Source organism: Apis cerana, linkage group LG12 (assembly GCF_029169275.1).
Source record: "Apis cerana isolate GH-2021 linkage group LG12, AcerK_1.0, whole genome shotgun sequence".
In the NCBI taxonomy this organism is placed as follows: domain Eukaryota; kingdom Metazoa; phylum Arthropoda; class Insecta; order Hymenoptera; family Apidae; genus Apis; species Apis cerana.
Genome location: NC_083863.1, coordinates 8,259,716 through 8,282,345, shown reverse-complemented (window position 1 = coordinate 8,282,345; position 22,630 = coordinate 8,259,716). Strand labels below are relative to the sequence as shown.

The window sequence follows — 22,630 nt, the reverse complement described above, 5'->3', positions numbered from 1 at the left end:
CACTGTAAGACACTGTACAAAAATACCGCTTATAATAATTAGTAATAATAACAACGCAGCCGGCGAGACTAAAACTTACGGCCATCAGAGATATGTCTCGACATGGTTCTTTGGGTGCCTTCAACGCGAATATGCGCAAGTGACTAACCCATTTCATCGTTCTACGATCACCTAAAAAGGATATGTTTCACTACACTGAGTCAGGAGTCCCGGTGTTCTTTATCATTACTACTATATCAATATTGAAATCAATACAATTAAGAAGAAATTTATAATTGTCAAATTATCAATATATCAAATTAATTGTATCAAATTTTTTTTTTTAAATTTCTAAGTAAATACTAAGTAATACTATTATCGATAAATAAAATGAAATACAAAATTAAGAATGTATCGTGCTACAATTAATATCATAACAAATATGTTTGTTTATATTTTTACTTTTTCCCTTCGATTCAGTCTTTAATCTTGGGATCTAAACTCCTGTCTCACTGGATAAGTGCATCTATGCTAACGTTACTATTTTCTTTATTTCTGTATCTACTGATATTTTTTTGTCAACTTACGATCATTCACATCCTATTGTTCAAGCGAACGTTTTACTAGAAATTTAATACAATAATTGATGTTAATTTAATTAAAATTGGAAAAAATTATTTTTGATATGCCTCCTGCGGATTCTAAGCTATATGTAGGGCCTGCAAAGAATTCCATTCGGCGTATCGTTTAAATCAAACTTAATATTTACTCGAATTAAATTTTTATTATCAAAAAAAATTTTTTAGAGAAAAATTAATGTATATGGATAAATGTCAAATAAATGATGCAATTAAATAATGCATAATCGAATAATTCGCTCGTAACAATAATATGTAAATAATATCTTGATATTTTCATATCGATGAAACTTCTTAGAAAAAACATCCAATGCGTATATGTATATATATAATATATAAGTATATAATATATCTTTGATGATCGTAATAATGTGTATATATGTAACATACATATATTATATATATATATTAACAAATAAATTCTCTTAAATCTCATACGTTTACGATATATATACGATCTTTAGAGATTATATCAGTGAAGCCTTAATTAACTATTTTTTTACAGGTAAAATTTTGGGCGTATAAATGATATGTGTGTGTTGTGTGATTTGGCACGAACCTTTTTTTTCTTAATCGAAGGAGATAATTTTAATTTTCATTTCTATATAAAAAAGTATGATAGTGAAAAAAATAGCATTTATTGAAATTTATCGAATATTAATATTAAGAATTTTACTTAATTAAATAATAATATCTATCTTACAAAAAACAATCGATATGATTAAAATTATTCAGTAGAGCTGTATATTTAAGAACAAATTTTAAAATTTTAAAAGTTTTCAAGATCTCCTTCGATTTTTATTAGAATGATGGTTCGCGTCACGACGTAACATTATTATTTACTTATTAATTTCGGTATGCAAGTATTACTCGTAATATTAATGCCTTAACATTATTACTCTCTTATTATTCTATATTAATTATCGAATAGTAAAACACAATTTACTTTCCTTGTGTAACGCTTTTACGATACTACGTTTTGTGAACGCATTTTCAATATCATAATAATTATCTCACGCGATATAGTGTACGAAAGGTGTTCGATGCTATTTTACTAAGTTCTCATCAACATATTCGTAACCGAATAATCCTAAAAAATTATACATATACTTGTATATCTGACAATATAATATTACAATGCAGGATTTGTCTTTATACTTTCTTCGTTTCGTAACAACAATCGAATTTCTCCCGTCCATCGAAAAATATTACAGTTATCTTTGACACGCCATAAGTTTCGAATTAACTTCGAACACGTTTCGCAACTTGAAGATAGAAGCATTACGTGTTCGCACGTCACAATCCGCGCGTTGCTTGGGGGAGGGGAACTTAAAAACATCTAGTTAGAAATTAAAGATCGTGCGGCAAAAGCGTAACTGCGACGTACACTATCATTTTATCGTTTCATCTTGCGGCGTTGCTGAAAGGCGGTTGTAATTTTATGACGCGCGTATAAGTGTCGACGTTTAGAGTAGCAGTGGAGATCACAAAACAGAAGCGACGAGCCATTTCAATGAATCGTGCTCTACCGGAATTGACAAGTGTCGGTTTCCTGTTGAGTATATTACGTTCTATCAGCAGTCGTTATTTCATTTCGACCGGCCGCTCCTTTGTGAACGAAGTTAAGCATTTGAATGATCTCAAGATATCACCGCCAAAGACTGCGAGTTGAAGAACTCGTTTGAATCGATCTATACGATACCCTGACCGTTTCGATCGAACGTTTCTTGATCGAGTAATACTTCTGGAAATAAATATCAATAAGTGGGATAAATATATCGAGATAGTACAAAAAAAAAAGAGAAAATAATAATAACGATTAATAAATAAGATAAATCAATTTACAAAATATTGTATACCGGCCGAGTTAATTAACGAATATCTCCGTAACTTTCAGCAACAATGAAAATCGAAGAGTGACGTTCTACTTTTTATTATTATTATTTGACGAGACTGTGACGTACGAAGTGCAACATTAAGAAATGTCGATGACTTCGTCTCAATGATTCCAGGAACGGGTTGATATGTATAAGATGAATGTCCGTGGATCATAAAATGGCTAAACTACAGACATTCGAATTTTCTATCGAATTATACTACGCATCTCGCGTTCGCACGAGCTTTAACAGACATCCATAAAATACTTGGCAACGATCTTGATATGTAACGTTCGATGAAAAAGGCTTGTACATTTACTACAACATAGTAGGGCCTTTTTTCACCCTGTTATCGTTCGAGTTTCTTCCCTTTCTCCCTTTTACACCGTTCGAGCGTGGTTTTCGACTTACGTTAGAATCGAACGCTACGATCGAAATTCAATCGACCGGACGATCGAGATAATTATGGCCGCCATGATTCAATATTTCGTCCTTCAATTTTCGATCGAACGACGTCGCGATCAATATGTCAAAATACTGATCGGTTGTCGATCGTTATGAATCACACGGTTATTTTCCAACAAAAACTCCGGATGGGTAAATATTTTTCAAAAATCTGACGAATCATTTTTATCTTCCAACGAAAAAAATATCGATTTACTTGTTCTTGATCTCTGCAAGAATTATTATTATTATTCAATTTTTCTCACAATAATTTAACTTGACGTACGATCGATCAGTTTCCTCGATACTTCTATCAACGCTATCAAAGCTTAAAATGGCGAAACGAGAAATAGATATCGATCGTTCAATCGTGTCACGTCTCCGCGACCGTGACGCGATTGTTGGACGATAAAAACAAAGGCGATAAATTCGAGGGAATTTTCGCGCGAATCAGGGGAACGCGTTTGAGGAAACTGAGGTGTCCGAGCGCATCACACGATCGGACATCGCAGTTAGAGCAGAGCAACGGCGACGATCAGTAATCGCAACACGGTATCGGTGTAAACGTGACAGGTGCCCATTGAGGAGGTTCTTCCAGCGTTCTTCCCGACGCAGCCCATTCTCTCCAACGGTATATTCTGAACGGAATACTCTCGGTTCTCGCTGACCATGGTGCACACTGTGTGCTTCCTCGACATCCTCTCGTCGTCCTTGTCGCGTAGATTTCCCAACCAAATGGAGTACCATCGTAGCTCGCAGTCGCAAACCAGAGGGTTGTCTGTGGAAGAAAAAAGTTGAGAGAGAGAGAGAAAAAATACTTTCTCTTCGCTCCTATTCCTCTTTTCCTCGCTTTCTTCTTCGTAATTTCGAATTCACCGTTCCCAACAATTCTAGTTATCGCGGAAAATTGAATTGATAAACTCGTCCACCGCGCGCTACAGACAAGCGAGAAACGAATCCTTGACATTTACCCGTGATATCGATGTGTCGCAACGTATCCACGATATTTTCAGTCACCTCCTCCGGTATATGCACGAGCTTGTTGTTTTGCAGATTCAGCGTTTCCAACGAGTTCAAATTTTCGAAGACCACCGGTGGCAATATTTTGATCCTGGGAAACAGAAAGAAAGAAACGTCTCCTCTATGAAAAATAAAATGGAGAGAAAGATAGATAGAGAGAGAAACGAATAAAACAAATACGCGAGGAGAAATATCGATACGATTAAATAGGGAAATAATAGGGAATTACAAGTTCTTCTGGAGGTTGAGAAACGTAATGGAGTCCCCGTATCCGGTGAAAGCGTCCTCCGAGAGCGCGGTGATGTTATTGGCCTTTAAATCGAGGTGACGTAATCGATGTAGACGGCGCAACGCATCGCTCGGCACCGAGTGTAAATTATTATCGCCCAGTCGCAAATATTGCAGGTTCTCTGTAATGGAATTAAAATAAAATATGCATGAACGTTCCATCGATGACGTGGTGCGTCGAGCACGTGTTTATGAATTAAGCAGAATTAATTAGGACGATAATTAATCGCCGGGGCAACGTATGGACGTATGGACAACAAGCTTCCATAGTTAGTTTTTACAGTTTTATTTAAATTAATCCTGCCTATTATTCATTTCCCTTTGGGAAAATTGTTCAATGGGGATTGGAAATTTCGCGATTCGTCTTTGCGAATCGAGTCGCTGCGAAAGGGAGGCGGATGAGGGTGTTCAGGACAATCGGGGAAAAAATTTGGAGCAAATAATACCTATTAAAGAGGGATTACGTGGAAACCCATAAATATGCAAATATTTGTACCGTGAACAACGGTATGCAACGCGTAAAAATGGTTTTTCTAACGATTTTTTGTTGTTTACAACAAAGTATGACTCGCTTGAATTGGTGTTGCCATCGATCGATTATCGGAAAAGTTTATTTTTCGAATACATCTTGTTCCTTTATCTTCGTCAATCTCGATAATCAACGTTTTTTAAAATGGGTATCAACAGGGATATTTTATAATATAAAGGAAACGTAATTTCCACTAATTATATAATTCAAGTTATTTTTTTAAAAGATTACAAATCGTATACAATCGCTTCGTATAGGGATCGCAGTTGCGACTCAACTCGTCCAACATGCAAATTTCAAGCTTTTCTCCGGATTCGTCTCTATTTTAGAATCGTAGAACGAATCGAATCGGGTCGAAAACTCGTTTGCGGTCCAAACGAACGGACTTTGTTCTATATTAGCAAACAGAATTATTATTATTTTTTTTTTAACCACCGTGCTTGCAAGAAACAACTACTCTTTGCACCAATTTTTATTTACGCGAATGTATTTTAAAATTTTCATCCATTGATCGACGAATTATCAAGTGTTAAACGAACCGATTACTATTTCAAATTTGCATTACAAATTTTTATTCCGGTTATATTCTCCATCAGAGGAATTTTTAAAATTGGAAAATATCGAATATCCTTTGAAGGATACGAAGAAAAATAAGAAAAATGAGTAAACCATTTACTTCTAACAACTTATTACATCGCGAAATATTTCGTTTCTGTTCTCTCTCAGTCATTACATCAACAAAATAGAAAAAAAAAAGCTCAAAGAATTCCAGAAATCTTCCTCCCTACATCTCTCGAAGTAAAGTACTCGACGGTGTAATTTGATTTAATTTCATTTCGCGCAATTATCCCCGTGAACCGTCTCCAATAATTTGGATGATTGTTACGCGTGTTTAGTCGAGTTTCAACGCGAAACTGGAGGTATAGACGGATCCCTGGTCGTTTAATGGGAAATCAGTGGGATTAATCGACGTAGGAGGGACGTTGAACCGACCGGCAGAAATAATAATAAGGTTTGAAATTGCATACCGTGGTCAAAGGAATGGCGCGGAAATCGCGATTACTACGCTGCTTACCCTCGAGACCGATGAACGCATTCGGATCCACGTGGGTAATTTGATTCCCGTCCAGTTCCAAAGAGTTTAATTGCGTCATGTGGGAGAAGACACGGGCGGGTACCTCGCGGAGCCGATTGTGCGCCAATCCCAACGAGTCCAGGCTTTCCAGGCCTGGAAAAAACAGAAAGGGAATAGTTTAGTAGGCTCGTCGATGTATTTCTCGATACACAAGGATTATATAACCTTTCCCCGTATCGATCTCGATGCGTAAGTCAATTTGTACGTCTCGTTTCAGAGGGTTTTTATCGCGTATGAAACGTAAAATAGGTTTTCGCGTTCGTGAACGGATGATGGGATTATCGCGCGAGCCGATTTCCAAGTGGAAGAGTATCGAGGTTGTTCGATCGATCAAATTTTACGCGAAATTAATTTTTCATCGATTTTTTCCATTCCGAGAGGAGAAAAATGGGATTAACTCGGGTGCTGTTATATCATGTTTCGAATGATTCGACGGAAATGATAGGTAGACCGAACAGAATGATCGTGGCCTAGTATTATGCTTTCTGAACGAAACAATCTGAACGATTTATCTAAACAATTTATCCAAGGGGAATCGTTTATCAGGGAGATGGACAAGGTCTCACGAGTGGCGAGGATATTTCGAATGGCGATAACGCGCGAGAAGAAATCTCGGATGAGGTCGAGAATTGTGGGGGAAATGAAAGTGGACGTACCTTCAAAATCACCTTCCTGAATGGAAGCGATCCTATTCTCTTGCATCTCCAACTTTTTCAACATATTCAGAGTGCGGAGCGCTTGCGTCGGCACTTTGGTCAACTCGTTTCCTCCCAGATTCAATCTCCTCAGCTTTCGACTATAATTTCCATTATAGTTTTTTTCTTTTCGTTTCATTTCCAATTTGTTCGCTAGCTTGTTTAACATTTAACGAGATTAATAGATAGACAGTTATTTCACTAATAAACTAATCTTTCTCTCATCGATCTGTGGATTCAAAATTCGCGACATCTCATTATAAATATAAATTATACAAACTTAATATTTATTTCTTCAGCGCGATTTGTCGGGGAGAAAAAGGTAAAATAATAAAAAGATTCGAGAAATTTACTCGTGCAGTCCTGTGAAGGCGTCCTCTTCTATGATGGAGATCTCGTTCTCGTAGAGGGAAAGAATCTCGAGAGTGTCCAACCCATCGAAGGCGTTTTTATGGATGGCCTTGATCTTGTTGCGGTTTAAATTCAAGATGAGTAGGTGGTGAAGCTCCTTCAACGCGCTAGACGGGATCGAGGCCAGAGCGTTCTGCGAGAGGTCTAATTGCGTCAGCCCACTTCCTACCAAATAAATCGAACGAGCAAGTTAAAAATAACCCTTCGCATAACATCAAATTCGGACCGATTCTTTATTCTCCTTCAACCCCCTTCCCCTTCATCACCGATCGTAACGATAACCTTTAACTTTCGATTCACGTTTTTCCTTTCCAAACAAGCGGATCGAAAGACCACAATGAATCGTACGATCGCATTTTCGATAGTTGAACGGATATCAAGATCACAATTGGCCAATTGCCTGTGGGGGAAGGGAGAGTTAGGAATTACGAAATATTGGGAAAATTATATTCTCACCGACGGAACTCAAGGACGATTCCTCGAGCTTCGCCAGACTGCTGTTGTGGATGGTCAAATGGCGGATGTCGAGGCCGAGGAACACGTAGGGCTGCAACTTGGGCAGACTGTTGTGCCTGAGCCTGAGATAGAAGATGACAGTGTTGGTCCTTCCTTTGAGAGAGCTCATCACATCGGAGATGTGAGACAGATCCGTGTACTCGCATATGATGTCCAATCCGGATTTCTTCAGGGTGCAGGAACAGGGCGAGATTTCGGTGTGAGATGGGCATAGTTGCGATGTTTGTGCAACGCCCATACCCGTTATTACACTCACTGTCCAAATCAGTGTCCATAATCCGATCTCCTTCATTTTTCCTCTCTTCCTCCTTCTACCCTATTTCTTTCCTCTCCTTCTTCTCTAAATTTTCCCTCTTTTATTTCCCTTCCTGGAGATACTTGTTATTTCCTCTGCCCTTCTTTTTCTTCCTTTCTTTCCCTCGTTAGATTTGACTTCGAAAGGAAGGATTCTTCGTTCGATATTCCTCGTTTCTTCCTCTTCCTCTTCTTCTTCGGCTCCTTCTCGCTCGATCCGCTCTTTCTTTCCTGTTGCTTCGCCCTCTCCGTTCCTGTACCTGCAGCCTGCTACTTAGCCTCTGCTCTTCTCATATCCATTGTTCGCTCTTCCGCGGTGCAGCGGTACACCGAGTCTGCAAAAATATCGGTTTACTTTTTTTATCTCTTTATTTACATTACATATCTTTATTTACATTAGGTTTGATTAAATGTTAGTGTATATAGGTCAGATCGAACGATCGATTCTATTCTTCGAAGAGTTCAGTTAGTTTTAAAGATATAAGGAGGGCAATTTTTAATTCTTCAATTAAATGGAATTTTGATCTTTTCCCATCACGTTAAACGTTTCAGGGATGAAATATGGGGGAGAGGGAGATTCACGAATACTTTAAATATCACTATTATTATATCGAATTCGAGTTGTCTTTTTTCGTCCACCGGTTATTCGAGTAGATTTTATAGGATGACACTGGATCGATCGTTTACTTTAGGTAGCAAATACCGGGTGAAATATCATTCTCGGTTTTCCAATTAAACACGATCGTGAAACGCGGTGCTCTTTACAATTACGAGTGGCCGTAATTAACTCAGCAGGAAATTTCATAATTAGCTATGATCTCTCTGTTCAGGGATATCACAAGCATCTGTAGAAAACAAGTTGATTTACGAATCACGAAAGCAACAACATTATTTCACGCTTTGATTATCTCGCTTCACGACTGCAAAAATATTTATATTTTTATCAACTATGTTATTCGCGTATTCGAAGAAAAACCGAGATATATTTGTACGATATGGACCTTTGCTTCGACGATTAAGTTAAGATATATTTTATTTATATTTTATTTCACATTTGGAAAATCTCGAACAATTTATTCCACTGCGTTTTTTTTTCCTTAAAAAGATAAAACTCGGCCAGTTTCGTGATCGACACCGAGTCGTTAAGGTCGCGAGAGTAGGCTGAAATTGTTGATTCGTTTCACGTATCGTTGTAAAATTTATTTTACAAGTGTCGTTCTCATCTCGAATAATAATTTATCTTCGTCGAGACGATGTTTCTATAAACGAGCATCGTTCCAATCGATCCAATCGAACGGTGTGTGAATCGCGTGCAATCGTGGAAAAATGTGTATTGACTGTGAAAACGACCGACATCGGTCGAGGCGATTGATATTGGCGCTGATGTAATGTTTCGAGCGAATGACGAACAAGTTTCGATCAACGATAAATTGACACGGGAGAAATTTCAAACTCGTGTCTTTCATTGTTTATTAAACGAAATTTCTTTCGTTATCGCTTTACGTTTTTCCTTACAACCACGATTATCGTCCCCACGAAATATTAATCCCGATTTTCCATTTATCCTACGAATTCGCCATCGCTTCGACATTTTTTTTTTTTCGATACAAATTCCTACGAGTCGATCCACAACAGTTTTGGAGTTTTTTTACACGGTGAAGTACGCTCGAGAGAAGCGTTTCTATAAGCCGCGCGTAAAACGATATTTTTGATAAAAAAAAACAAACAACAGGAAAATACCATGGAATGTGTTTCTTTTTGTTTTTGCACGAAAATGTGTATTTACTTTTTATAATTTGATTCGGAGAACTTGGCTCGGAGAATTCGAAGGAAAAGTTTCCAAAAATATATGTCCCTGGACGTGCTCCCGACACCCAAGCGTGCTATCGTTTTCATCCCCTGCTATTTTTACTGCCACCTTGTATTTTTTTTTCCCCCCCTCCCTTCCACGTATAACTTGGACAGAGCTTAGGGCGACGTCGCGGTAAATCGAAGGAAAGTTTCTTTGTCGAGGCATAAAAAGCACGAAAGTGCGGGCGAAAAGAATTATAGGAGAATTAATAGTACAAGAAAAAGAAAAAAATATTTCGTCGCAAAGTTTCCGTCATTCCATCAACGTTCACCATTCGTCCTTTTGATATTTTGTTTCGAGACATTTACAGCTTTTTTACGCGTCGATTTATTTTATTGCGCAGTTGAATTAGGATGCATTGAATTAGGAACTCGTTTGCGAGTAAAGAGAATTTTTTTCGTTTCTTTTAATAAAATAGATTCTTTTAATTTTCCGTGATGTAAAAAAGCGTTGTTTGTAACGTTTAGCGTACGACGTTGTTTCAAACGCGAGCAAGGTCTCTCGATGGAATAGAGAATTCGCTGAAAACGAAAGCTTTTTTTCTAACAAAAACTTGTTGCTAATTGTTTAATAAATGAGGGATATTTTTAACAAACGGAAATTCTTTTGTAAAAAACGGAGAACATTTGTTTAACAAAGAAGCCATTATTTGAAACGAGATACTTCTTTCCTTTTTTCAAATAAAACAAGAAACTTTCCCCGTGGAATACAAAACTCTGTTCATTACAATAAAGAAAATCTATCCGACGAATAAATTTTTAATAAGATTTTCTCGACAACGTAAAAAAAGAAAAAAGAAAAAATCATTTCTAAGTTTTCGAGATGAAACGATAATTTTTTCTTAAAAAGAACCACGTACCGATCCATGTAGATCCCTTGGCGGTTTCCTTTGTCACTCGCGAGATACTCGTTACGAAACTGCGAGGCGGAACAACGACGTGCACTCGCGTGATCACTGGTCATCGCTTATTGATGTCACTGCGTATCAAGAAACTTAGCCGTTCGCTCGATTAATCAACGACACTGAGATTATCAGTGGGGTACACAGGAGGGAGCATAACGACACACTTTTCTTGCATCCATCGTGCAACCGTGTCAACGATGCATAAATCACTCTCCAAAATACACCTCCTTTTTTCGCTCTTTTCTATTCCAGCCACACAATTTTCAATGTTACGATCTCCTTTCTTTTCACGACGTATAATTATATTACGGCTATTCGAGATAAACCAGAGGTCGTCGATCAGTTACAGAAACAGTTTCTCTTCTACCCGATATTCCGCTCACGTACGCCTTAATCGAGCGGTCGCCACCGATCGCATCGCAGCACAGGTCGAGCTTCTTCTTCTTCGAAAGAAGATCCGCTGGAAATCGTTCAAATCCTTCGATCCAATTATCCCCTAATAGGGATTCTCGAACGTATGGACGGCTCGGAAGGGCACCCTCGATTTCCAATTATTTCTCCTTTGCTTCCCGTCTCCTTTCCCGATTTTGATCCAAGCTCTCTTCTAGTCGACGAACAATCGTGCATGCCCGAACGATATCTCTCGAAACTCGTCGCACGGATTTTCCAACGCGTGGTCGCGAACGAGGAACGAAAAGGAGTGACGTGCTCGGTGCCAGGAGGCGGAGATCCGACCCGGTGTCCGTTGGCATCATCATTGGCCGGTTAATGGGCAGCTTCCGCCCGAGGGATCATGGGATACACACGGCAACGCGGTGTGTGCACCACGTCATAAGAGCGATACTCTTGGGCGTGGATGGCCAGTCACGCGGCTTATTCGTGCACTGCGTATTTGCACCGATCGCGTTCGTGTCGTCCCAAATTGTTTCGCCGATTTTCCTTCCACGCCTTCGTTCCTCGATCCGTTCGTAGTGCACGTGGTCATCGAAAAGATCTTTTTTCTTTACCTTTTCCTCCTTCGAGGGTATCTAAAAGTTTGACCAATTCCAAGAGTTTTTCTTTCTTCTTTCTGTTTCTTCCGAATTAATCAACATTCTTTAATATCTGGTACCTATCTTTTGTGAAATTTCTCGTTATTTCCCTTCTTGGAACCGAAATCTTTCCCTCGATCTGTTTGGGAATCGTGGGTGATTTTGTCAGAGACGAGAAATCGAAATGAATTTCATTAAATCCCATCCATCCGTGGAAAGGCGATCGATCATCCTATTACATTTTTGAATCAATTTTCGACTTCTCTCACTGTGAAGAGTAACATTCGATCGTTTGAATTTTTGTTGAATTGATAAAAAAAAAAAAAAAGAAAAAGCAAAAAAAAAAAAATATATATTTCACGGTTATTAAATATTATTTAGGATCATCTTTTCGTTCGTCACACGCCAACGTTCGATTTAAACGAGATTGTTATCTCCGCGCTATAAATTCGTATTAAACAAATTCGTACGGGAATAATTTAAAATCTGACGCGAGATTTAAAATTTGCTGCGAGTAATCCGATGTTTTTACAACGTGTGTGTGCGTGCGTGTGTGTGTGTGTCGGACGCAATATCTGCTTATGTTATTAAACAAATCTCCGTGATCGAGTTTTTGTTACTTCTTTTCGAATAATGTTTCCATTGCTCTTCTATTTTTTCCTTTTTCATTAATAATAAACGGACGAAAAAGAAAAGGAAAAGAAAAGGGAGGGTGAAAAGGTGAGAAAGCGGGATAATAAAAGAACTTGGAAGAGAGGAGGATACGATTTTAAATTTGGACCAACGTTTTCATTCCGTTGCGATATCAACGTACGATGGCGCTTTGTAATATTTACACGCGGGACAAGATTTTTAACAAAGGCGACGTATTATCGAATTGCGCTACTGTGCATTCGGTTACGATACAAAATTTTCATAAATTACATTTCATTAATAAATTACGATTAATTATATTCGAGCCGAATCGTGTAATATTGAATTGTACTATTAAGTTGGAATGTCGAGGTTTAATAACGAATTGGCAGCATTAATTAACGATAACGTATCGATACGAATTTCAAACGTTTCGGGAAAAAAATCGAAATGCATTTATCATCTCATAAAATTTAAATTTCCGCTCGTTAACAATCTCTCAATTTTCCTTTCTTCCTTTCCCCCTTTTTCTTTCCTTTCTTCCTTTCCCCTTTTTTCCTTTTTTCTACGAATTCAATGCCTTCGTTACGACCGCAAAAATAAAACACACATTTCCGCGTAAATTACTTCTCCATGGGAAAAACTTGATTTTTTAATTAATTTAAAAAATTTAATGCATTCGTTACAAATTAAAAAAAAAGGAATAAAACACTTTTTAATTATTTCTAGAAACCCCACCGCACTCGTTCTAATCAATTACTCATTTCAAAGTCGTTAGTCAAATTACTTTTTAATTCTTTCCATGAATCTATTTTAAAAAATTCTTTTATCCCGAAAATTAAAATTTCCCATATCGTCGAACATCGATGCAATTGATAATCGACGCAAGGAAGAAGAAGAAGAAGAAGAAGAAAGGTCGTTCGTTTTATTTATCGACGTATATCTTTCAACCCCCTCTATCTAATTTCTCGTTACACGAATACATCCACGGTGTTGTGTCGCGCAACATTTTTTCTCCCTTTCTTTCGCACGAAACAACCGCTTTGAAACACCGCGTGGTGGAAAGGGAGGAAGAGGGAGCGAAAGAAAGGGGACACAAAGGGGTCCCCTTGTAATCGCGATTCGCGAAAGGATCGATCGATCCTTCCTTCCTTCGTCTTCCCATTACTATGCCTCCCGTGGCAAAAATTTTTTACACGGCAGAGATTCGAGGATAATTGAATTTACAGACAGCGGAGTGGAAAATTCGATTTTAAACACGAGTATTTTTAAAGGTGCTTTTATCCATCCACTTCGGCTCGAATGTGCTCGGCCAGGATCGAGATCGAGGGTCCATTTTCGATTTGGATCGGATTCTTAAGGGTTATAGAGACAAGGATTAGGGATTGGCGTGCGGTTCGAAAGGGTTCTTAAGGGGGACGTGGATGTATCTTGTTGGAAAATTTGAAGATGGTTTTATTAAAATATTTAGGGAGAAATATTTTTGTTGGTCTGAGAAACAAGGCTGAGGTGGAAAATAAATTTTATATCAAGGGAAGGTTATGGATGTTGCGACTCTTTCACGTTATACGTTTGTCCCTCGAGAAATTTAAAATTGGCGATTTTTCATTTTTTTTAAAAGCGAATTAAAGAAAAATAACACGAGAATATTTTAAAAGATATATATATATATGTATATCGTTGGAAATAATTCGTGAAATTAATTAAAAAAATTAAATGTGGGCGATTGCATTAAAATTGAAGACACTCACGTTCAATGATGTTGAAACAAATTACCGATAATTTTACAGTTAAATAACACGCCTTCCAAATTTTATATATATATATTTACAAAATTAACGTTCCAAAATAATAATAAAATATCGCCACGTAACGTGACAAATAAGCGTTAAAAATTTTCCCAGAGAAATTTTCCATAATTTCCACCTCAAAAATAACATGGATAATTCTCTTGGGCAACCGATAGATTCCAATTGATACAGAATATTCGACAAAAAATATATATACATATATAATATTCCATACTTCGTATCCGTCATATCGATCAAATTTATATTATTAACACAACGTTGATATTTGATATTCGAAGGGAAAAGAAGGGGAAAATTCTTGCAAGATGGTCGAATTTAAATCTCCTTGGAAATTTTAATCAGACGTTCCCGCAAAAGCTCCCTGTCTTCCATGAAACTATAATAATCTCCGTGCCGCATAAACTTCTCGGCGAGTTGGTTTGCGGGAAATATGCGTTTGTTGGAGCACGTTAGAGACTCGCCGACCCAATTCTAAACTATCTCCGGCAACGCACCGACTGCAACCTTACGCCAAATTATGATAATACGCTCTGCCCGACTTTGTCACCCGTTAAAACGTTTAACAACACATCCCGTGGATTAAATACCGAACACGATGATATTCTCCTTGATAATATTCCCCGATAAATTCGAGATAAACATCGTATAAGAATATATCGTTTCATTTAATCCAACGTCGATTATCGTTTTACACGTGGAATCTGATCCCAATTCAATCTCAACTCCGCGTGAATCCCGAGTACTTAGCAAATGCTTAAGCAACGGTAAATTGAGACAGGTCTCGGAATACGAGGAACAATTTCGTTCTTCGAGGATGGTCAATTAACGCAAGTATTTACTCGAAACGAACGAGACGTACTTGGTGTTAATTGCGCGATATCAAAACGGATCGATCCGGTCTATGCTGTTTGCGCAATCGGCGCGAGACACGAGGCAAATTGAACAATTCGCTAGAAGCAGTGATTTCCGTTCGATTCGGTAACCTTTCGATCGAACGTTCGCGCATGGCGCAAGCGGTTCTCAGAAAATATTATAGAGACGTGAAAGGTAAAAAAGTTGCAGGAATACAAACGTGTCCATGGTAAATCTACATTGAATTTTCTGGGATCTACGTTTTTCTGGGGTGAGACGAGATAGGCGAGACGAGCGAGGGATAATCGACCGATCGACAAGGATGGATGGTAAACGTTAAAAAATTACCCTTTTTCCTTTACGCGATATCTCGGGAACCGCGAGTTTTATCGAGATGAATCAAAATGCATTTGAAAGAGGAAGGTGCTTGCAACGATCGTTTACTCCTCGACAGGTTGTATTCAAAGTTTTCCTAATTTAATGAGATAAAAAATTATCTTTTACTTAGACGGTGATATTTTATCAAGATTAATCGAGTTAAATCGAGTTCTGGGCTAACGTCAATTGCGAATCGATCGGAAATTTTCAACAGGAAGTTTGGTATTCAAAGGTATAATATAAATACGAATTAACTGGTCACAGGTTGTTAAACTAGGAAAGTTAGACTGTTTGATCGTCGAAACTATTCACGTTCACGAGCATTCAACGATATCCGTTTATTTTGTAATTACATAGTCGATACAATTACTTTGATAATACTACTTGTTAACGTCCATATTAACGTGTGGTTCAATTCGGAAACAAACGTTCTCACGAGTTAATTTCACAGAGTGTTATCGTCCCGATTATACGACGGATATATCTAAATAAATTCCTCTTAAATACGATTACGATCGCAACAATCCCATGATACTTTTCGCGAGATAAAATAAAAAAATACTTTGAAAAAGTGAATCGTTCTTTGAATTTTTTTTCCATTTTACTAAAACATTTTGCCCTCTATTATTCGAAACTTTATATATATATATATATAAAAGTTTTTACAAATATCGATATATTTCGATACAAATTGGAAATTCTCGTTCCAAAATTTTTTTTTATTCCGCAGAGTTCCATTTATCCGAATCCATCAGGGGACAAACAATTTGTATAATTGGAGTACGTGTAATAGAAGTTTGCCGACTCTTTTTGCCACCGCTTTTTCCAACCAATACGTTTAGAAAATTATTTCGCATAAAAATAATTATTAATTTTCCACGTTCAACCTTCTGCCGATAGGACAAAAATTAATAAATTTAATTATTCGAAGATTAAAGTTTTCAAAGACGTCAACTGTTGTTACGAAAATGGTGACCATCGGACACAAATATATATATAAAGTAACGAAGTTACAGTATCGTTAGCTTCTTCATTATTTAGAGAAACAAGTGGCATCAGCATAGAAAATCTTTTCAGGAAAACCCATGAATACTTCAGCTATATCGATCCCCCAAGATTCCAAGTTTCACGTTGTGTCGAAACGAGCACGTGCAAAACGAAGTGCAAGGGAACACGGAAGGCGGAACGAAGGAAGGAATAAACGAGGATTGTCGCTTTCCAAGAGCGAAGTTCGCACATTCTCATTTAGAAAATATCCTTCCTCCATTCCGTCCCGATTTCCTACGATTGCCCTTCCCTTTGTGAATCGAAATGATTCCTCCAAACCATCCTTTTCCTTTCTCCAACCACGTTACCCTCTAAACTGTCTTCGTTAAAAAACGAGCTTATCGATCATCGCCTTCCGGTTCAACCTTCGTTAGTTTCCACTACAACTTTCAGTCGCTCCATATCTTCATTCCGGTTTGACACAGACCGTTAATAAACACGCGTTAATGCGCGTTTTGCGTACACCCGTGGCCCATGTCGGCTTATTACGCCCGCTCATTATCCCGTTGTAGCCCGAGACCTGTTTATTATCTCGTTAACAATCGGTTGCTCGGCTTCCGTGTAAACCGTGATAAAGTTTCGACGCTGGATTAACGCAAATAATCGCAGCTAAGACATTTCCAACGCGATCGTCGATTAATTACGCTTTATTCGGCGAAGGAACATTTCTCGAAACTCTCTCGTGTTAGTCCGTTTATTATCGCTTCAAACATCGTCTCTCTTTTTTTCGCAAAATTAAAAGGAAAGGAAGAGAGTTTGAATATCGATTGTATCGTTTAGCGGTTAAGAGGTGTTTAAGTAATCATCCGTCCAGCTTGTTAACAATTCTTCAAACTGCTTTTGGTAGCGTTCTATTTTTCTCGCGAGAAAAGGAAAGGGATAAGTAAAGTAAAAGGAAGAAAAAAGAAGAGGAAAGTAAATCGGTATTTCCACTGGTGGAGAAACTGGTTCATAAACACAGGGTGCGGGGTGGTCGATATTTTTTCAACGTGGGAATAAAACTTGCCATCAGCGTTACTTATCATTTTACATAGACTTTGAACTCGACTATTCCCTTTGAACTCGCCAACAAAGCAGCAACTTCCGAGGAATGGAATCGATACTTGGGCGAAAAGTAAATTAAAGCTGTTCCAACAAGCAACTTTCTCTATTTAAATATAAAAACACTAAGATGTTTCGATGGTCGATGAGAAACGGCGAGAAAAATAATAGTAAAAGTATATTTTGAAATGAATGGTGAAAACGAATCGATAGGAATTAAAATCACTTCATTTCTTTTTTTACGATATCCATTTTTAAACTTTTTCGAAAGAGTATCTCAAGTATCCTTGATAGAATTCAGAAACATTTCAAAGTTTGATATTCCGTTTTTCGATCATTTTTGTATACCATATCGATTATCTTCGATAATAATATTCAAACGTGTAAATAAATTAATAACTCGAACGAGATTTTATCGATATTAGTATCAATCTCTCGACAAATCTCGTATTTTAATAACGCTATCGTCTCTATTACTTATTTTTCGCGACAAATATTTATTTTCTTATCGAGAAAATTGATGCATTCTTTGGAATTATTCTAACAAATGTACAAAGTAAAAGCACGAGATTGCGACGTCGTTTTCGTTGTGCCCTGAAATTAAAAGTAGGTTTAATTCGAAAGATTCGATGCAAAGATCCGGGAGAAATTGCACGTTTATAAACAATGCAAGTATTAATTTACAAGTGAGCCAGTCTAATTAGTAGCGGAAGCCATGGCAGCCTTTAGGAAAATGCACGAGTAAAACTGAGAGGCACGGTATTTCCCATGTGTATTTTCCATAGCCTGGCGTTATCTCTTCCTGCTGCCGCTTCATTTTCCAACACGGTTTCTCCTTTTGAAACCTGTTACTCGCTAAATTTCCGTTTAACGAAAAGATTACTGTTCCTCTCCCCACACACGCGCCTCTTTTTGCCGTTGATTCCAACTTTTTAAACAATTTAATTATCATTTTACGAAACTTGGGTGGATAATCGACGCAAAACATTTTGCCAAATCTCAAAATTATCGAATTTTCGATGATGTTTCGAATTTTCTAATTTTCAACTTCCAACTTTTTATATTTCCAACCATCGTTATGGATATAAAATCAAATAAAATTTATATCATTATCGTGGAACATAACGCAGAAAACAAAATTTCAAAGTTTCTTAACCGTATTTTCACGATGGATAATCCATAAAAATAAAAATATCGGGATGGAATTTCGCTCCTCCTCCATTTTTATAACCATTTATCGTACACGAATTTATGATTTTCGTTTCGCGTAAGGATATTTCTCGATCCCAGGGAGAGGAAAAAGAAGAAAGGGAGGAAAAGTCAGAGCCAAGGGATTCGAATTCACGATTTGTTCTACGATTATTCATCCCGTTGCTAAGAATCTCGAGGATCGGAAAAATCGTACTCTTTAATCGTATCGCCCGATTTTTAACCTTCTATAACGTTCCACGCTTTCGTCACATAATATTCCAAGCAACGACGAGTGTAAAAAGCAAGTCGAGGCAACGTTTGGCTACTCTCTGTCCAAACAATTAATTCTTCGTTTATTTCATTTTTTCACGCTCGTTCACATTCGCACATTCACATATTCGTATGCATTCCAATTCGTGTCGTTTGCCTTTTACGGTTTTTTTTTACTAGCCTGTCGTAAGTTTGAAAATTCTCCTTGATACGAGTCGATTCAACGGGGTTGGATGTCGCCGTAAATTCTCCAAAGAGTTTCCTCTCCCCCAACGGAATATCATTTTATATCAGCTTCCCAAAAGTTCCTCCTACGATCGAATTGCGACGTTTTGTCTTTTCGAAACATCCAGTTTCTTTTTCGCGAATATTTTTAACGACACCGTAAATAGGATAATTTGATTCGTGAAACAAGTCGCAAAGAAAGGAAAGGAAGAATTCGGGGAAGGAGGTAATTAAAATTACCCGTTCGTCCGAGGAAAATCTCGATAAGTAAAATTTTTGCACGATCCTTTTGATAGCAGAGAGGTGATCGATCGAACGAAACAACGATAAAGTCGCGGCAATTTGATGTATGTCTCGATCCGAAGTGTAATTCGATTATAAAAAAGTTTCCACTTTATCTTTCGCCGTGGAAAAATGATGGGCGGGGAAAAGTTGTGAAAAATATCCGAAGGTATCAATTATAGGGAGGGGAGAAGGCCGTGACATTCGTCGGTTAAACTTTGCTCTCTTCGAGGCTGTTAAAAAATTCATCCGATCCGGAGAACCGGATGGTGGCCATTAATAATTGAAACGGGCCCCTAACTTTTCTTCTCCCTTCGAACCCGATTTATTTCGACGATTAGTTATAATTGCGACGCGATCCAGGGAATTGGACGACGATTCCCTTCGGCCATCTTTCGTTTCTATTAAGAGATTAAAACGAATAACGACTCGCGATCGAAAGGGAACCGACCAGTTGTTACGGGGTGATAAGATATTCTTACGAGACGCTCGCGATTTTTTCTTTATCGGCAAGTAATCGAATTTTAAATCATTAAAAATGTTATGCATCTACTCGACGAATCTCTCGAATATATCGTGTATAATCTTCCAGAAAAGCTGATGGAAATATATTTTTTTTCAATCGCTTTACCAAACACGGGAAGATATTTTATACGTTATTCATATTTCATCTCTCGTGCAACAATTTGCGCGAAAATTTCCAAAATACTAAAAATTTCCAATTTTTCCCAACTTCACCTTATATCCAAGCTTATCCCGCAATCTAGCCTGATTTATTTCCCCCCAACCGTTTCTCACAAAAGCTCACGTTATATTTCGCGTGCAACACCGCCTGTGTTATCCTTTTTTTTCTTTTTTTTTTTTATATCCAAATCTACGACAGCTATTCACCAACGAGATTTACGATTAGCACACATCTGTTCCCGCATATTTTTGTTACAAACGCGTGTGATTTTCCAGAATTAATTGACAATATATATGCAAATTCCTTCGTAACAAAGATCCCTTAATAAGTTATAATAAGAGCGCGAGAAATAGCCTCCGTTTAAATGTTGATCGTAGCCCGTGTCATCGACGAGTTATTTCGCGGAGTTGCTCGCTCCAAGAATAATATGTGACACTTCTATTCATTTATTATCGGATATCGTCAACAGATTCGTCCATCTTGACGACCACTCGTCGATCTGCGGTATTTCGTTCAATTAAATATTCAGAAATATCTTATTTTCCCGACGACGAAGGAGGATAGGAGGAATATTGGAGATTAGGAAGCGATAATATATTGGTAAACTATTAAACTGGATGGATTAATGGAGCGACTGATTCGATGTAACAAGATTTAAATTGATTTTCCTACGTATCGAATTAAATTGACTACGGGATCCGTTCAATTGGAAGGAATATCCTATTTAAATTTCAATCGTTTGACCGATTCGGTAGTTTCGATATTAATCACCGATAATTCTCATATTTCGAACGTGATGAATCGATGGGGATAAAATTTATAATACAAACACGCGCGGTGAACGAGTATTAATTTTATTTAATTTCGCGTCGTCGTTGTTGTTTCGGGGCATCGTATTCGCGCATCGTTGAATTCTGCCATTGTTTTCCTCCGATCCCGCGCGCCTACGTATTTGGTTACGTTTTTGTTTCGCCCGTGTAAGTACGTTTTTTAGGTTTTCGCGAAACCTTTAATTAATAGTATGATACGTTTCCTACGACGAAACAGTTGGACGCGTGCCAACGTAAACACCGCCATTACATTTTTTCCCCACGCGACATCGTTTGTTATCGCTTACTTCTCTCTTCACTCGCGAATCCAGAAAGGAAAAAAACACGTATTTCTACCGTTCGTATAGCTTTTAAAAGGAGGAAAAAAGGAGAACGAATTTAACTTCGATCGAGGTTAGTAAAGTATACGATCCATCGATAATTCCACGCCAATCCAACGCTCTCTTAATAATTTCCAATCTTTCGAAAATCTAAAAATGGAAGCAACGAAAGAGGAAAAAAAAAGAGAAAGGGAAGAAAGAGAAAGGTCAGGCGAAATTCCATTTCTCTCATTCTTCTCGCCACGTCCACCATCACGCTACTACTACACCGGTATATTTCGTTTCCATTTACCGGTTGCGCACCGGTAATTCCCTTCACGGATCCTCTTTGCAGCTCATTCCCTTCACGTAACATCGGTTTCATATTTCCGATCAAAATCCATCGGAACACGTGTATCTTTTTCCCTTTTTTTCCATCCATGGTGCAATTCTCCGTTTCGTATCGAGGGAGAGAGAGGGGCAGTTGGAATAGGCGTGGAAAAAAATACCAACTCCCTCCTCGAATCGCGTTGATCAAAACACCGTGCATTTCCCTGATTACGCAATACCGTTTTCGATGTTTAAACAGCGATCCCCGTGCCACGCCAAGATTTTTCAACTTGGGATACGAAAATTGGAAAGGGGAAGGAAAGAGTTGTATTTTTTCCAGGAGCCATTGATTCATTCGTTGAGGAGGAGGAATTCACGAGTCGCGAGGGATGATTCGTCGCGACAAGCGATGCGTGATTAGTAATTAAAATTCCTTTTTTTTTTCGCGCGAATGAAACTATATGCGATTGGATGGGACAAGCCAGGGGGGGTGGGAAATAGATTAATAGATGTGGTTCGAATCGATATTTCGATAGCAATTTTAATAGGATTAAATTCTATATATTCCGTACATTATTAAAAATGAAAAGGGACGTGAGAAATTAAATATCGATTTATCCTGGAGCGAAATAATCTTTAAAATCTCGGATCGTATCGTCAATTAACCAACAAATTTCGAATATCTTGAAATGTTGAATATTAAAATCGGACCGATGTAACCGAATCCATTACGTATCTCTCGTAACACTGTCTAACGTAATACCCTCTCTAATTATCATCCAATAATACTCGGTGTTATCGGGGAATATTCTCTAATCTCCTTTTCCGTGAAATATAAACGCGGGCAACGGTAAAACCGTTACAAAGTTGAATAATCGGGCTAATAGCCGCGTTACGGTGGTATCGAGTTATACACCATTGATGTTCATTTTCAATTCACGGACTATTCCATCGTATCGTATCTGATCAACTATTATACGCGTGATCTGTGATTACATATGCAACGCGAAATAATTGGAAACGATCCGTGTCATAGGGAAAGCGCGGAGAGATTGGGTTCCATGACCCGAGATACTCGTTATCGAGCACCGTGACCTCGGGGTCACCGATATTGACTCGGGCTATCTCGAGGTCCTTAGTATC

At 37.9% G+C, this 22,630-nt stretch overlaps 1 protein-coding gene across 8 annotated transcripts in view; it reads right to left on the bottom strand.

Annotated features, from left to right (window-relative positions):
* Positions 1-1,384: 1,384 nt before the first annotated feature.
* The window catches only part of LOC107998923 (leucine-rich repeat-containing protein 15), a 105,898-nt gene continuing 84,652 nt past the window's right edge, over positions 1,385-22,630 (bottom strand). For 5 of the 8 annotated variants that reach the window (XM_017058474.3, XM_028667292.2, XM_062082957.1 and 2 more), the window contains 7 exons: positions 7,473-8,161; positions 6,959-7,181; positions 6,567-6,706; positions 5,851-6,003; positions 4,188-4,368; positions 3,910-4,049; positions 1,385-3,716 (listed from right to left, as the gene is read on the bottom strand). In XM_017058474.3, coding sequence (XP_016913963.1) covers positions 3,451-3,716; positions 3,910-4,049; positions 4,188-4,368; positions 5,851-6,003; positions 6,567-6,706; positions 6,959-7,181; positions 7,473-7,824 — 1,455 coding nt within the window. In that variant the 5' untranslated portion in view covers positions 7,825-8,161 and the 3' untranslated portion in view covers positions 1,385-3,450. Of the gene's footprint in view, positions 3,717-3,909; positions 4,050-4,187; positions 4,369-5,850; positions 6,004-6,566; positions 6,707-6,958; positions 7,182-7,472; positions 8,162-8,513; positions 8,671-10,537; positions 11,430-22,630 lie in introns of those variants that run through there. The other 3 variants (XM_017058473.3, XM_017058477.3, XM_017058475.3) reach the window with 3 other exon arrangements.